The following is a 17,719-nucleotide window of genomic DNA, read 5'->3' as shown; positions in this document are numbered from 1 at the left end:
ACAATATACTATAGAAATCAAGATTAAGCTAGGCAAACAATTTATAAAGCAGTAAATCAATGAAAGTAAGATGAACAAAATAGTTGTTCGATTGGTTGATTGAGGTTGTAAACAATTAGGAGAAATAGCTAGACCTAGGGATTTATCAATCAAGAGATTCAAAACTTCAATTCAAGGATGCTAATGGTTTATAGATTCAATTCTAGAACTCGATTTTAATAAGTAAGTAATCCAGCTTTCGCATGTAATTGCTAATCAGATGTCTGAGTATAGTCTCAGTTGTTTCTTATAGACTTGGAGCGAGCGTCGATCGATGTTATGGCCTGAGCGTCGATCGATGCTTCCTTAGACAAGTTTTAACGATCTAATCGATTTAGTTCAACTAGATTCCTAGACCAACTCTCGTATGCGCCAATGTATCTAATTCAGCAGAGTTCGGGTTCCGTTAATTGATTGCATTTCCGTGCCTCTCAACTATCTTATGATTCTAGGTTCAAACAATTAATCACACTGTCGTGCTATTCTAACTATTCCAGATCCTAGTATTACAAATCACCCTGGTGTAGAGATCTATAGATAATCTAGCAATTCTAATTGATTATCATTTTGACATTAAACTCATGAAATCCCTAAACCTAACAAGATGAATTACTCAGACATGCGAGCAATAACATAAATCATAGTCTGAATAATATAATAGATAAGAAATCAATGATAAAACCAATGGAGTTCCAATCAATCTCTGAAGGAGAATTGATATTCTCTCCAAACCTAAGAGAAAACAATATAATATGATAATAGAAAGCTTGTTGCCATCAACAATGACTTAGACATACATAAATAAAGTTTTTGGTCGTCTATGGGTATTTTGTTAACTTTTTGTGGCTTTTGGGCTTCAAACGGTCTTGAAATATGCTTGGCCCATGTTCTGGAATCATTGTCGATCGATACCAATGCTTTGTCGTCGATCAACAGTCCTTCATCTCCTCGACAGCTTCCTCTTGCGAGGCAGACTGACAACTCTTCAATAAAACGGGCATAACTTCTGCAACAGGATACTAATTGACTTCAAACCGGTGGCATTGGAAAACTAACTCAAAGATATAGCGTGTGTTAAAAGATGGGCTCAATCTAACGGTGGAAAGATCTCCATCCATGGTTAAAAATTTGACGCGTCTATGCAGCGCTCTACATTCAAAAGGCTCCAAAATCACCATATATACTAATTCTCCTTTTTTTTTTTTTTAACATCTCAATATTCCTGACTTTCTTAACATGTAAATAATCACTCTGTATTTAACTGACGAAGACTTTTACGAAGTATATTAACAAATAAATGTATTCCTAAGCTTAATGTGCGAAAGCCCTGGCGAAAGCAAGAAGAAATTAAAACTAATCTCCGCAAGTTTATCGTTAGCTCTTAAGAAATAGTTAAAAGTTAGGTGGTGTTCCATCAACATATATAATATTTAGTTTTTAACAAAGTAGTTTGGCGAGAATTCAGTTTTAAAATCTCCATGTGTTGCATGCGATGTGGACCGATGATTCTTCGAATATAATATATATATAAACTAAAACATGGTTGTATTTTAATAGAATTGGACATTATTTAAGTACCATTGATTTTCCAACATGCCACAGTTATCACCAACACTATGATCGGGGACGATTGTAATTACATATATATATATACACTCTTATTTTAATTTTCTTGGAATACGCTCAAAATAAATAAAAAGGCACGTAGTCCGATCCTGTGACAAAAAAAGGTATGTAGTCCGATCGTTTGCGGTGGCAACTCAATCATTGTGGGAAAGTATATGAATATTAACCTTGCTCATTTTAAATTTACCAATCCTCTAATATACGATACATTTATACAGAGCCGTGCGACCTTGAGACCAAAAGAAACATTAGCTTAGGGCATCATTTTTTAAAAAAACACTTAATAGCATATGTTTAGTTAAATATTACCAATCATAAATACTAATATATATTTTATATGGACTTGAGTTTTAAACTATAATATTATCAGAAGGCTAAATATGGGCCACAACACATAAAGATATTCATTAATACATTAATAATTTACTAGTTAAAATTAAACTAGGTGACCGGCCCGCACCCTGTACGGACATAAAAACATGACCGGCCCGTACTCTGTGTTCCCTCTCGATCCGCACTTCACGAGAGAAAACACAGTAACGTTAGTATGAAAACACAGTAACGATAATATTATTTTTCTATAAATAATAAACAAACATTTATGTAGACATATTAAAAGAAAATATAATAAAAATCAAAATATTATCCATAAATAATATAAATTATGAAATACATTTCTCGATAAAGAAAGCAAATTTAATTAAAAACCTGCAAAAAATTATATCTACCAAGCTCTTCTGCTTACATGTATTTTGTCTACCACGTTCCTCAATCGAGGTATTTTTTTGGATGTTATTGTTATTAAAATTACATTTTAAATATAAAAAAGAGAATATCTCCGGAGTAGTTTACACTAATGATTTAATTAACAAATCTTGTCCTTAAAGTTTAAATATTAAAGCATGAGATTAGGAAATAGGATATTATTTCAGTAGAGAAAATACCATCCTACTATAGATATTTTAAAAATATAATTGATTATCCAATTTTGATGTACAGTAGAGAAAATACCATTCTAAGTGCACATCTTTTGCAGGATCGGAATGGTGAACTCTTAGAGGTCTGAAATATGACCACTTCTCTCAAATCATCTCTGGAAAAATATAAAACAAAATCACAATCAACAAACCAAAAAAAACAAATATGTGTATATATAAGCTTATAATTCTAAACAATAATATAAATCTACAAATCAAAAAAAAAAAATATTCGCAGCACAAAAAGATGCTATTGAAATGATTTAGCTGAGAGATGTTATCAAATTGAGTAAAATTTTTTTACCAGATTGAGGAACAAAGATGCTATCGAAATGATATATCAAAGAGGTGTACAATCAAATCATATATAGCTTCAGTGGAGAAATCGTCATAATAGGGTATCTGCATATAAACCAAAAGAAAAATCAGCTCTCATGAAATATAAAAGCTTAATGTTCTAAAATAAGAAGAAAAAAAAGTTCAGAACATTATTAACATTAAAAGTTCAGAATACAAAGTTCAATTATTTCGTTTCTTCTACTGTGAATGTCTTATTTATAGTAAATTGGTAGACGTTTCTCATTGATTTAGCTTGCATGATAAGCTAAGAAATAGAATATTCTTTAATAAATTCTCAATAAATCTTATACTTATAAGGTAATATTATTTTTGGAATATCTTGTTAATAAAGCTAAAGGAGAACATCTCGTGAATAGATTGCACCAGAATTTTGGTTGACAAGTCTCACCATAAATATTAAGTTTTAAATGCATGATTTTAGGAGAGAAAATATCTTGTCAATTAATTTCGTTTCTCTAACATCTAAAATATTTAGTGAGTATTTAATGAATTAAACAGAGAAATGATCGCAAAAAGATGTTCTTTGAATCGAGAAAACACAAAAGTTAAGTATTAAAGTGATTTCATTTTTAGTAGTGTCGATGATTAAAATAAATCGAAAAAGAAATTCTAAAAAATCAATCAACAAAATCAAGAGAATTCTTTCCATTTGTAATAAGGAAACTAATTATTACATGTATTAACTAATATTGTTGCGCAAGTAATGTTAATAGAGGGATTAAATTATTTTTTCCTTTTCAATCAGTATTCAATGTTACTTTCCTTTTATAGGGGATCGATGAATTAAAATAAATTATTTGATTTGATAAAATGACTTTATATTCTAATATATCTATAGACTACATAAAATAATAAACCAAAATATTTACTTGAATTGATAAAATGACTTTATATACCATACTTTCGACAATTGGTTACCATAAATAGTTATTAATAATATTATGTAAGTCATTTGGAATCCAAAATATTTATTTGAATTAATAAAATAGATTTATATACCATACTTTCGACAATTAGTTACCGTAAATAGTTATTAATAATATTATGTAAGTCATTTGGAAAGTGATGTTAATTGGTCATTAAATTATGTTTTCCCTTGCAATTAGTATTCAATGGTACTTTCCTATTATAGTGAGATCGATGAATTAAATGATATATCAAAATTACAAAATAAGGTAAGTATTTAGAGGGCTTTCCTTTTTAGTAGTGTCGATGGAAAATATAAATCAAAAAGAAATTCAAAAAAATATTTAACAATAAACAAATATTCAATATAAAGTAAATTTAATTTTATTAATAGTTTATAACATTCTGTAAATTATTTTAAAATTATGATAAATTTATTCTTTAAACAACGATAAATAATTTAAAAATAATATTAATAAACATGTTTGAATTTTTTAATATTTAAAATATTCAAAAATACCTTCTTCACTCACTGAAAGTTATATTTTTAAATATAAGAAACTTGAGAAATGAAAATTTTAATTTTTTTTTTCAAAATCTAAATATCCGAACCAGATCCGAAATAACCGAATCCGAACTAAAAATACCTGAACCCGACCCGAAGTACAGAAATACCCGAACGGGTTCTACACCTCTATACCGAAATACCTGAAAATCTGAAATACCCGACCCGAACCCGAACGGTTACCCAAGGCTAAACTAAATCGATAATTATTATCCCCTAGCTATATATGGGCTTAACGAAATCGACAATAGTTTTGGGCTTGTCTACATAAGTGATTGATTAAAATAAATGAAAAAGAAAAATTCAAAAAAACCAGCCAATAAAATTATAACGTTTTTCCTGAGAAGCTCTATATGAATGCCACCTCAGCAGAAATCACTAAAGTGACTTCTCTTTTAACGTATAGGAGGATTTACTAAAAAAAATTGATTCATGTAATTTTACAAAAAATAGGGTAAAAAATCCAACTTCACGACGTCTTCTATCTCTTCTGACTTCTGCAGCTCTGCTCACGTCTTCTTCTCACACACAAATCTTCAGTTCTGATTTTTAAAGTTTAAGATTTATTAACAAAGTAGCTTTATCTCACTTTCTCTCTTACAATTCAAACTAAGGTAAAAGTACTACCTATTTTATACAGAATTAAATATTATACCTTAACGTTTTTATATCAACTAAGCTTTTAGTGTTTTCAAATGCTAAATTAGGTGGAGATTCCAAAGTTATTTAATTTACATAATAATACGTAAGACCTGTTGTGACCGATTGAATTCGAAGGGTTAGTTTGTTGTTATCCTTATAAAAGGAGGCGAGATAGGAGAGGGTGATAAGGAGGAAGGTGATGCAGTCATTATATCTCCCTCCAGATTTAGTGTCCTTGCGATCACAGAAGGAGAGGGTGGAGGAGAAGAAAACACAGAAATAGAAGAGGGGGAGGTTGTCTCGGAAGATGACTCTAAAGTGGCACCGTTGAAAGGTACTAAGAAGGTAACCAAACAAGGGGGCACAGCTACGTCAAAGCATGGAAGAAGGAAAGTGGTGAACACTAGGGACCTAAAGCTCATGAAGGTGCAATCCACACAGAAGAAAACTTCCGTAAGGAAGCTATGAAGTCATTTTTCACATGGAATATGCGTGGCTTCAACATGTCACGCAAACATAGAGCAGTAAAAAGTTGGGTTCAGGCGGAGAAGCCTTTGTTTGGATGTTTTTTGGAAACTAGAGTGAAGCAGGAGAATCATGAGAAGTGTTTGAAAGCAGCTTTGCCGGGATGGAAAGCTATTACTAATTACGAGTATCACAGACTGGGGCGAGTTTGGTTTTGTTGGTCTGATAGAGTGGTTGTCACTAGGCTGCATATGAGCTCTCAGGTTATCACTTGTGCCATTCAAATACCTGAAACGGGGGAACAGTTTATCTGTTCTGCTGTGTATGCTTCAAATACAGAGAGTGAAAGGAGACAGTTATGGGAGGATATGAGGAACACAAGAGCTGCTTATAGCCATTTGAATATGCCGTGGATCTTGTTGGGGGACTTTAATGTTACTTTGGCATCAGGAGAACATTCGAGAGTACAAGATTATTTGGCTAACCAGTCTGGTATGAGGCAGTTTCAAGAGGTGGTTCAGGATTGCAATCTTACAGATCTGGCTTATGTTGGAGCTTTGTTCACTTGGTGGAATAAAAGAGAAGAAGATCCTATTGGAAAAAAGTTGGATAGGGCTCTTATTAATGGAGATTGGCTACGTTGTTTCCCTCAATCGTATGCTAAATTTGAGGCTGGAGGAATCTCTGATCACGCAAGGTGTGTGGTATATCTCTCAGGAACCCAGGAGGAGATGAGGAAACCATTTCGTTTTTTCAATTACCTGGCTGAGCATGAGGAGTTTCTCCCTACGGTGGCGAAGGTCTGGGCTAGTACGAACGAGCTATATCATTCGAGGGCCTCTTTGGGATTATTCCAAAAGAAGCTGAAGCTTCTGAAGTTTGAAATGAGAGCCATGAACAGAGTGCATTATGGTGATCTCCCTGGTCGCACGAAGCAAGCGTATGAAGTACTATGTGTTTGCCAAAATCAGGTTCTTCAAGACCCGAATCCCATCACATTTGCAGCAGCTGCAGTAGCCTCTGATAGATGGAATAAGCTGGCTAGAATTGAGGAGAAATTCTACCGGCAAAAGTCTTGTATTCGATGGCTGTTTGCAGGGGATAATAATACAGCTTTCTTCCATAGAGTTGTGCAATCTCGAGCAGCTCAAAATGCAATTAGAGTGCTTATTTCCTCAACTGGAGAGACTCTCACCTCTACTACAGATATCAAGCAGGAGGCAGTGTTGCATTTTCAACGGTTTCTCCAAGTGCATGACACGGGAGGTGAGGACGCAAATTTGCCAATCATCCACGACCTTCTAAACTATCGTTGCTCTACCCCTACAGCCGCTCAGTTGGCCGCACCAGTCTCAGCAGCAGAGATTCAAGCAGCTTTACACTTACTACCTAATGATAAGGTCTCAGGTCCAGACGGATATACTAAGGAATTCTATGTGGCCGCTTGGCCAGTTATAGGAAAAGATTTTGTTACAGCTGTCCAGTCTTTCTTCTTATTTGGGTTCCTTCCAACAGGAGTGAATGCAACGATCCTATCCCTCATCCCCAAATCTGAAAATGCTCAGACAATGAAAGATTATCGACCCATCGCTTGCTGTAATCTTCTCTATAAGGTCATATCCAAAGTGCTTGCCAATCGCCTTAAGATACTCCTGCCTGAAGCTATTGAAGCGAATCAGTGTGCATTCATTAAAGGTAGATTGCTGTTGGAGAACGTCTTGCTGGCTTCAGAGCTGGTGAATGGATACCATAAGAAGACCAACACAAACAGATGCGCTATCAAGTTTGATATCTCCAAAGCCTTTGATACGGTCAAGTGGTCCTTCATATCTTCAGTACTGAGAGTAATGGGATTGCCAGCTCAGTTTATCCATTGGATCATGGTATGTATTTCTACGGCGTCTTTCTCTGTTTCAGTAAACGGAAGCCTTGAAGGTTTTTTCTCCAGTGCCAGAGGTATCAGACAGGGCTGCTCGTTATCTCCTTATCTGTATGTGATACTAAATAATGTTCTTTCAAAGCTTCTCAACCGGGCTGCTTCAGATGGACGGTTTGGTTACCACCCGCAGTGCAGAGCTGTCCAGTTAACTCATTTAAGTTTTGCTGATGACATCTTAGTGTTTACGGATGGTACTGGTCATTCCTTGAGAGGTGTTATGGAGACTATGATTGGGTTTGCAGAGCTGTTAGGTTTGCATATTAATGCTTCGAAATCTTCGTTATATGCGTCTGGAACTGATCTGGTGGGATTGTATGAAGAAGCTGCACGGCAGGGAATTAATGTCGGAACGCTACCAGTCAGGTATCTAGGTCTTCCCCTTACAACCAAAGCACTTACTAAATCAGACTATGAGCCTTTGATAGACAAGATCAGAAATAGGATGTTGTCTTGGACAAATAAAAGCCTCTCCTTTGCAGGCAGATTGCAGTTAATAAAGTCTGTGATATTTAGCATTGTCAACTTCTGGAGCTCTGCATTTATACTTCCTATGGGTTGCTTTGAAGCAATTGAGAGTTTATGTAGTGCTTTTTTGTGGTCTGGATCTCCGCATCAGACCCATAAGGCTAAAGTGAAGTGGGAAGATGTATGTTACCCGAAGACAGAAGGAGGACTTGGATTGCGTAGGCTTAAAGATTCATCAAAAGTCTTCGCTCTCTCTTTGATATGGAGGTTGCTCACACAATCAGATTCTTTATGGGTTTCTTGGGTGCAACACTATCTGCTGCAACAGAACTCTTTTTGGGATGTCAAAGATGATAATAAAGGCTCGTGGATTTGGAGAAAGCTTCTCAAACTGAGACAGTTGGCTTATCCTCTCATTCGAGTGGAAGTAAGGAATGGTGAAAAGGCTTTTTTCTGGTTCGATGACTGGCTGGAGATGGGGAAATTATTCGACATAACTGGAGCTACGGGGACTCGTTATCTTGGAGTGAGAAGAGGAGCTCGGGTCTATGAGGCGGTATCACAGGGAGAGTGGAAGGTCAGAGGTCAGCGGAGTAGACATTTTCAGGCGTTACACGCAAAGATTCGAGCTACACCTGTCCCGCAGGCTGAACTAGGAGAAGATGTGTATTTGTGGCGCCACGCCATGGATACATACAAAGATCATTTCTCATCAAAGGAAACTTGGGATCAAATTCGAAGTAGGAAGGCACAAGTGGAGTGGTGTAGTAGTGTGTGGTTTCCACAGGGTGTGCCTCGCTACTCCTTTATACTTTGGCTAGCTGTTCTAAATAGGCTATCAACTGGAGATAGAATGAGAATGTGGGGTATTAGGCAGGACTGTGTCCTGTGTGGAGAGCGGGATGAGACTAGGGATCATTTGTTTTTTGCTTGCCCTTACTCGTATTCAGTTTGGGGTCGAATCGCTAGTGTGCTCATCGGACCAGGTATCAATCCAGACTGGCAGGATACATTCACTTCTATTCAAGGTGGAGGGCGCTGTCAACTGGATAGTATTCTCCTCCGCCTCGCTTTTCAGACAACAGTTTATCAGGTCTGGAGGGAGCGCAATGCTCGGAGGCATCACAGTGGTAGTCAGACTGTAGAACAACTCATTAAGCTCATTGACAAAATGGTCAGGAACAGAATATCATCGCTCCGATACAGGTTTCCTCACAAGTTAGAAGGATTGATGAGAAGGTGGTTTGACGTAGTGAGAGTTTAGAGTCGATTATAGTCACGTAATGACAAGAACTAAGACATATTTTATGATTCTTTAATTCTTTTGTAAATGAGTTCATATTTTGATCAATAAATTTCAAATTTCATCAAAAAAAAAAAAAAAAAAAAAAAAAGAGGCGAGATAAGCCTTCTTCAAAACACATCATCTGTCCAAAGTTCAAACCATTTTCTTTCTTTATTTCTTTGTTTTACTCTATCCAATGGTTCCGACTGTGCACCCTTCATCATCATCTTGTCTTACAAGGTTAAAAATATCATCTTATTATAAAAAAATTGAAACGTCAAATGAAAATAAACATTTATTTCTCGTAATATGTATGCTGATATGGCTTTATCGTGTTGATTTGCCCTATTCGCCAGTTTTCTATTTATTCAAAATCATTTTAATCATTTGGGGTTCTTTTTGGTATTTTTATGCGTTGTATTTAAAACAGTGAAGCAGATGAAAAGTACGCAAATGTAAACTGGGAAGAGCTTGGATTCACTCTGATTCCAACAGATTATATGTATGTGGCGAAATGCAAACAAGGAGAGAGCTTTTCAGAAGGGAAGATTGTTCCTTACGGGGACATTTCAATAAGCCCTAGTGCTGGGATTCTCAACTATGGCCAGGTCTTTGTCTATAGTGTTGGTTTTTCTTTCGATCTTATTTAGATAAGCTTGATACGGTTACGATTCAATTTTCCCTTCCCGATTCGCTTTCTGTTATAAATATTAAACCATCTATCATATAAAAACTCACTCATGGGTTGTCTACTAATTCAAGACCTCTGCTAGTTGGATACTAGAGTTGACTCCTCTATTAAGATTGCAATTATGATTGGTTACTACTGGCAAGGAAAAACTTATTAATTCCTACCATATTAATTAGACCATCTTCAATAGATATATATTTTTCTACAATGTATTCTTTTATTTCTTCCTCTTATAATAGAAATTTCTTTAGTATATATATTTCTAATACAATTAGTACATTTATTCACGAAAGTTTTTCAAAATTTTGCAACATTTTTATAAAATTATGACATTATTAAACAAAAGTTTCTTTAAAAGAGTATTATGTAAATAAAAGTGTGAATTTATTTATATAAACATTATTTCTTTAAGAGATAGAGTTATTACTGTATTTTTCTCATAACTATAAAATTTCAAAGTTAAAGAACCATTTTGAAAATAAAAAGGTAATGTTATATTTTCTTCTAAATGTAAAGATGGGCTGGAGTTTATTTTCCTCTATCTTAGCATTAAGAGAAGAAAAATAGCAATGAGCTGGAAATGCTTTTAGAAGATTAGTCTGGAATTCACCTAGTTAACAAAATACCGATTTCTTATGTTTATCCAGAATCGGATATGTAGATATTTTAGATTAAATATTTTTAAGAAAAAGCTTGTAATGTTACAGTTCATGTAAGAGATCAATTTCAGATTGCCTTTGGTTTGTAGGGACTATTTGAAGGTCTCAAGGCTTACAGGACACAAATGGGACGGATCACACTCTTTCGCCCTGAACAAAACGCTCTTCGTATGCAAATGGGTGCGGATAGGCTTTGTATGACACCTCCTTCCGTTGACCAGTTCGTCGAGGCAGTTAAGCAAACTGTGATTGCCAACAAGAAATGGGTATGGCCTATGGACTACTGTGTCTCTTTGTCCAACCACTTATTAACCATTATAAGTAGCTAAAGATTTTTATGGAACTTTTTTTTTTTTTAGGTTCCTCCTCTGGGTAAAGGAACTTTGTACATTAGGCCTCTGCTCATAGGGAGTGGTGCGGTCCTTGGAATAGCTTCAGCACCTGAATACATGTTCGTTGTTTACGTATCTCCCGTTGGAAATTATCATAAGGTAAGGGTGTTTGTCATAGAAATAATAAAGTACTCTCGGTCCTTACATGGCCGTCTTAATAGTACTAAAAATATTATAGAAGCTATTTAATCTTTGAAATGTTGATTCGATTTGTATGTAATCTTTTTTTTTATGTAGAATCTAAAATATCGATATATTAAATTGTTTTGTTGAATCATATGCACCGTAGCACTTACAAATTGAGATTATATATTAACTTTATAGGTCAGCTCAGGCTTAAACCTCAAAGTTGATCATACGTATCGACGTGCCCATACCGGTGGAACTGGCGGTGTAAAGAGCTGCACAAACTATTCTCCAGTAAGCAAAGTCACTAGAAATACCATAAAGATATCCATGGCAACAAGTTTATTGGAATATTATAAAAAAAACCAAATTTAATGGAATGTTTCTTTAGTTTCTTTTTTCTCTGTATATCTATTTATTGTTTCTCTTGAAGGTTGTGAAATCGTTGCGTGAAGCAAAGTCAGCGGGTTTCTCTGATGTTTTGTTTCTGGATGCGGCAACTGGCAGAAACATCGAAGAGGTTTCTACTTGTAACATCTTCGTTGTCAAGGTCAACAATTACATTAATAAAAAGTTTAAACCATTAGATCCTTTGCAGTAACCTAGTATAAACTAATTGTATTCATTCATTTTATAGGAAAATATTATGTCTACTCCACCAATTTCAGGAACTATTTTACCAGGAATCACAAGGAAAAGCATAAGCGAACTTGCCCGTGATATTGGCTACCAGGTTCGAGCTTTTATATAATAAATACCTTTTGTAAGTAGACATTTTCAAGATCCGTAAATTATTATTCAAATGTATACAGGTTCAAGAACGTGATGTTTCTGTGGATGAGCTATTAGAGGCGGAAGAAGTATTCTGTAAAGGAACTGCAGTGGTCGTTAGAGCTGTTGAAAGTGTGACCTTTTATGAGACAAAGTGATTAGTTTTTTTTAATATACTAGAACTCTAAAGATTTGATCTTCAATCTGTGGTTACTTAATGTCTGATTTGGCTCATACCATCTGTAACCGCAGGATAAAATACATAACAGGAGAAAATGCATTGTCTACGAAGCTTCACGTCATGTTAACCAATATTCAAATGGGCGTTGTTGAAGATACGAAGGATTGGATGGTAGAGATCAATGATACAATTGGAATAGATACGTTTCTTAATTAAAAAAAAAAGTAAGAAAGTGGGGGAAAAGAAGAACAAAGAATAAAGGAATCAAACAATAAAAAATGGAAAGCGTGGAAGAATTGGAAGAAAAGTTTGCTATATTTTAAAGAGAAATCGCTCTGTAAAAAGCTCTTGTTTAAGAGTTTAAATCGTCAATAAAATATAAATTAAAAGAGTTTTTTATAAGTAATGTAAGGATGCAACTATGTTTTCACTAATAATATGAGGAGGTTTTTTTTTTATAAAAAAGGTTTTATGACTATTATATTTTTTCTTTGACATCAAAACACTATTTTCTTACTCAAATTTGAAATTTGAGATGTTTTGCAAAATTAAATTGGAATATACCAACCCATAAAAGCAAAACTTTATCAAAAGATCTTGCAGTCTGTGCTTAAAAATTTGCAGTGGAATTGACGACACGAGGTACTCGTGTAGGAAATGGAGAATGATTGAAAGTGCCTTTGGAGCCTAAAATTTTCTTTAAGCTTGTTGAGAAGTTGTCTGTGGAGAATTTGTGCCATTTTCCGTGATTTTAAATCATGGCAATCATACTTGGCAGTCTGCTGATATGACATATGTCAATGATGGACTAGCCGATTGACCGGACGATGGCGAGGACGTGTCTGATGGATGGGTCGAGAAGAGGGCTCAAATGAATCAAGATGGACCTGATCTCAATTTGGAAATTGGTGGGTCTTCTTAACGATCATGTGGGACATAAGAAACATTTTGATCAAGCTAGAAATGAAGTGGATCGAGACCAAAATGATGATGGTCGAGTTAAGGCCTTCTCGGCCTAAGAAATAATTGTTGACCATGATGATCCCATTTGTTTTCTGACTGGGTCTATGAGAACATTGAGAAGATATAAAACCAAACAACTTAAAGAGGAATTGGACACCTGCCCCAGTCTATTGAAAATGAAGAATCATCTTTTGGTCGAGTCAATGGGACAGCTTTGCTATTCAACATCTCGTTTTCCTGAGTTTAAGGCTTGACATTTTTCCTTTCAAGTCTTTCTAGTTTTTCTACATTCTTATTATGTGTTCACGCTTTTTCTTTCCTACATAAACCTTTGAAGGTGTTTCTTTTGAAATTAACCATCATGTTTCAATCAAAATCCTTTTTACAATTTGGTGGTTCATTTGTTCTTGACGTACAACTTGGTTGTGAGGTGTGTGAACCTGAAGCAACCAACAACTTATCATGTTGACTTGGTGAGTTATATCCATAGACAAGAGAGTGGGTGAATCCAGGGTCTTTGGCGCCCTAATATAACTCATTTAGTCCATTTATCACCCGAAATAAGCTAGTAGCTACTCAGCTCATACTATCTTTCCGCTCCAACCAAAATCAGGGTGGCCGAGTCCTGGGCAAGGTTTTATCAGGTTGCATTAGAGCACCACTCTAAATATCTGTACCATTTGGTTTAGTTTTCATTCTCATTTCAAAATTCAATTCATTCTTATCTATCTATCTGATTGAAAGTGAGCCGACCGTGTTAAAAGAAAAGATCAAAAGAAAAGTTTAAAACAAAATTACTTCAAAGACCGATTTGTTGATTTTTTCGTAAGTCAAATGATTGGTTAGCGAAGACTCAACATGAATGTTCTGGCTCAAGATGTCAACCTTCTTGTTAATTATGAAAATGTCTTAAATATCCGTGTACAAGGAAAAAGTCTTATACCTTCTTGCCAGATACGCTTTTTAGGATCAGGAAAATTACATTTTCTAAAATTACATTTTCTAGGATAAGTATATTTTCATAAAGGGAAAAAGAAATTGAGAATTGTGGCTACTATAAATATAGGTCAAAAAAATTTTAAATTATTTATTTCACATAATGAATATACAAACGTAAACGGGTATTTATCTCAGATCGTTTTGTTTTTTTTTTCATTTTTTAAAGTTAGTTCGCGTTCGTTCATAACACTTCTTCTTCTTCGTATCCTTGATCACCTCACCATTTACAACATTATGAACATTATCGCTTTTTATGTTGGTGTTGTAGCCTACATCAAATCAAAGTAGTTCAAACATGCACTTCAAGTTTCTATTTTCCTAATTTTTTTATTTTTTATATATATATAACTGTTACGTTTATAAATCAATAACATGAACACTCACTACAAAAAAAAAAATAGTGAACTGAATCACTTAAGTTGTGTCATAAAAATAAGTGATACTATTTTACATTACTTATTCTCAAATGAAATAAATATCCATAATTTAAAATCAGTTATAACAATTGACGTTTTTATGAATTGATTTAACATCAGTTTAATTAAATGATATAATTCTTACTAATTTGTATCATTTTAACGGAACTGATATTATTTTAATATTTTAAATCGCTTAAATAACTGATACATGTGTTTATTTTTGGCTAACGTCATTTGTTAGAATGTTACAAAACTTACGTCAATAAATAACTGATACAAACAAAATAGATTTTCTTTTTGTTATTTTACCTTAGTTTGCATCATTTTTTTTTACTCAACTAGAATTTGATTAAACAGATGAAATGAAACTTACAAACATAATGCCAATACTCAGACAAACAAAGCCCGAATGATTTACAGGAACCTACACCCAATAGATTTATGGGAACAACACTATCGTACCAACTTGAGACAAAAGAGAGACTAATCACTAGAGGGTCTCCAAATCCATAATACTCAAACATACTATTTTCACATCGCCAACAGAGCTGAAAGACAAGAGCTCGAGTAGAACCACACTGCTACAAAGCGGAGAGTGAACACCAAGAACCCCACCAGACTCTAAATGGCCGAGATAGTTGCAACATAACAAAGAGCAAAGGCAGAAACTTCACCACGACCATTATCAAGAGGAGCCAAAACCGAAAACAAGCTCAAGCACAAGATAAAAACCTTGAACTCTGACCGGGAAAATGCCTTCCAAGACCTCCAATTCTTACACGCGGACCCTCGCATCCCAAACTCAGCCATCTACCGACTGAAGAACGGCCACCTCCTCGCAAGAGAAGAACTGAAGGACGGAACCACTGCGACGCTAGTAACCCCACTAGAAACACACAGCTTCTAGGAAGAGAGAGTAGATGCTCCCGCAACAAGACCACAACCAAAAGACGAACCACAAACCAGACTTGAACCAACTCCTAGCATAGCAACCTTGATACGGATAAGAAGAAAAGCCGAGCACATGAACAAGACCAGGCCAAACCAACTAGGAATCTGTTATAGAAACTAAAGCCGGAACATCTAGCCCCGCCAAAACAAACCCGTTGCTAAAGACACAACAGACACCAACCGGAAAGACCAACACCAGCGATCAACTCCAAAACCACCGCCAAGACCATGACGCTACAAGACCATCCGATATACCAACCCAAACAAGCACGAAGGAATCCGAGACACGACTCGATAAGGGACCACCATGAACCGGCGGCTGACCCAACCAACTAGCCACACGACTTCCAAGAAGACCGTGACCCGACACAAGCTCCTCGAACCAAAGCCTTCCGCCTAACTAGAAATACACCCTAACATAATCTAAATACGAGATCTACAGAGATGAACGGTTGAAGGGAGAAATAGGGAGGAGAGGATAAGGTGATGAACAGTTTTTGGAAGTTGTGTTACGTTTTTGCATAGTTTGCATCATTTAAAATATTTGTTCTATTATAAAACATTTAAAGAAATATCAGCCAAACTTACGTGAAATTAGTTACGATTTCTGCGATTTTGTTTTTTTTAATGGTTTTAATAGATTAGATTGACCCATGTTCTTCCATAACTGCTTCATGATCTCAAAAAAATCACATTATCTGTCAATATTCTCACTCATCTGTTCGTGTTGCTTCTCAGTTTCCTCAACTTTTTTATAAGTTCCAAATTTATTGTTCTAGGCTACTTGATAAGAAAAATTCACACATATGTATAATACCTGCGATGAATTACTTCTCTAGTAGTCAAGCATTTTTTATGGGTCATGATGATAATGATTATATTTTTTCTTATGCAGGGTTTGAAAGTAAAAAAGTAAAGAAGAATCTGCTAACTGGACGAATCTGATAAAAAAAATCTGAAAAGGTATATTATTTTTCTTTTGTTCTTCTTCTTCTCTTCTTTGGAAAATTATAATTTGTTTCCTTCTGTTTATGACTTGAGTATTTTCTTTGTTAGAATTCATTCTTTTCTGTGGCAAATGAAGAATCACTTGCATATTTAAAAGAGTAGAAGTCTCGGAAAAAAACAGATGATGGAAAATTCTTCAATAAATCAATTGAGTTTCAGGCTACAAATGGAGACCGAAGATGAAGATAAAAAAAGAAGAATTCTTTTTAATTTACAATCCTTTTCTCTACATGAATTCAAGTTCTTTCATCTTCATGCTTTTTGTGGAGTCTATGTATTTTTTTTCTTGTTCTTCAGATTATCGTCAATGAAAAATAGTTTTTGGAAAAGCATTTTCCTTTCTAAGCCAAACGTTCAAATGGTAAAGTACATTTACTCGACAATTATAAATTACACAATTATTAAAATATTAATTTAAAAAATTAAAATTAGTTTATATCAGTTATTGTTAAATTATAGAAATAATTAAAATCATTTGCTTTAATTGACACAAAACTAACATCATTTAAAAACTGATGTAGATTTTAATATCATTTTCGTACAATTGATACATTTTGAAATCATTTGGTATAACTGATACAAATATTTAACATTTTTACATCAATTGTAAAAGGAATGATAGCAAATTATTTGCATCACTACTTTCAGAGTCATTTAATTAACTAATGTAAAATTATCTTACATCATTTATAAGTAATGTAAATATATAAAATAAATGATACTAAACAACTATTTTTTTGTAGTGACTGTTTTATACGAGCCATCTTCGATTTCTCAAGAATGGTGTAATTTTGTTCCACAGATTTTAAACTTTTCTTAAACATTGATGTAATCCTATATTAAGATATCAATTTCTGATCTATAAAAAGAAAGAACAAAAAAAAAAAGAGAGGTACTTAGTTCTCTATATCAAAAACCAAAATTTTAGGTCGCAACAGATCTCTGTCGACAACGACCTGTTTTCTATTATAAGATTACAAACGCATGTGAACAATAAAAAGCAATAATGCAAATGGATGGTCACACTGCGATATGTCAGGTATTTCGTGCCTAATGTTTTAAGCAACTATTATATCATAAACGGGTATGTCCTTCTCAATGACTTAGTTTATGTCGATTCTTTCAAAAATTCGGCCATCTGTTTGGATGCGAACTCACCTCATTTGATGATTTTTCTGGTTTTGAATTGCATATTCTAATTAATTCGTTTAGTTCAAAAATTTAGCCATCTATTTTTCTCACTTATTATTCAGCATAACTCTAAACCTATTAATATTTAGAGGCAATAAA

The 17,719-nt window shown here is 34.4% G+C and overlaps 1 protein-coding gene across 1 annotated transcript; it reads left to right on the top strand.

Moving 5' to 3' along the window:
* Positions 1 to 9,423: 9,423 nt before the first annotated feature.
* On the top strand, positions 9,424 to 16,966 carry LOC106379449 (putative branched-chain-amino-acid aminotransferase 7). The gene is made up of 10 exons (XM_048754833.1): positions 9,424 to 9,509; positions 9,700 to 9,877; positions 10,709 to 10,885; positions 10,979 to 11,110; positions 11,336 to 11,431; positions 11,571 to 11,687; positions 11,775 to 11,870; positions 11,950 to 12,062; positions 12,161 to 16,384; positions 16,478 to 16,966. Exons 1-9 carry the CDS (start codon positions 9,466 to 9,468, stop codon positions 12,303 to 12,305), a joined length of 1,098 nt encoding a protein of 365 aa, XP_048610790.1. The 5' UTR covers positions 9,424 to 9,465; the 3' UTR covers positions 12,306 to 16,384; positions 16,478 to 16,966.
* The last annotated feature ends 753 nt before the right edge of the window (positions 16,967 to 17,719 follow it).

This window comes from Brassica napus, chromosome A2 (assembly GCF_020379485.1).
Source record: "Brassica napus cultivar Da-Ae chromosome A2, Da-Ae, whole genome shotgun sequence".
Lineage (NCBI taxonomy): Eukaryota > Viridiplantae > Streptophyta > Magnoliopsida > Brassicales > Brassicaceae > Brassica > Brassica napus.
The sequence above is the reverse complement of the archived record's forward strand: the minus strand, read 5'-3'. Positions and strand labels throughout refer to the sequence as shown.

Coding starts and splice junctions, on each gene's coding strand:
- LOC106379449 (XM_048754833.1), top strand. CDS start 9,466: ATGGTTCCGACTGTGCACCCTTCATCATCATCTTGTCTTACAAG. Junction 11,432..11,570: donor GCTGCACAAACTATTCTCCA/GTAAGCAAAGTC, acceptor TTTCTCTTGAAG/GTTGTGAAATCGTTGCGTGA. Junction 12,063..12,160: donor GTGACCTTTTATGAGACAAA/GTGATTAGTTTT, acceptor CTGTAACCGCAG/GATAAAATACATAACAGGAG.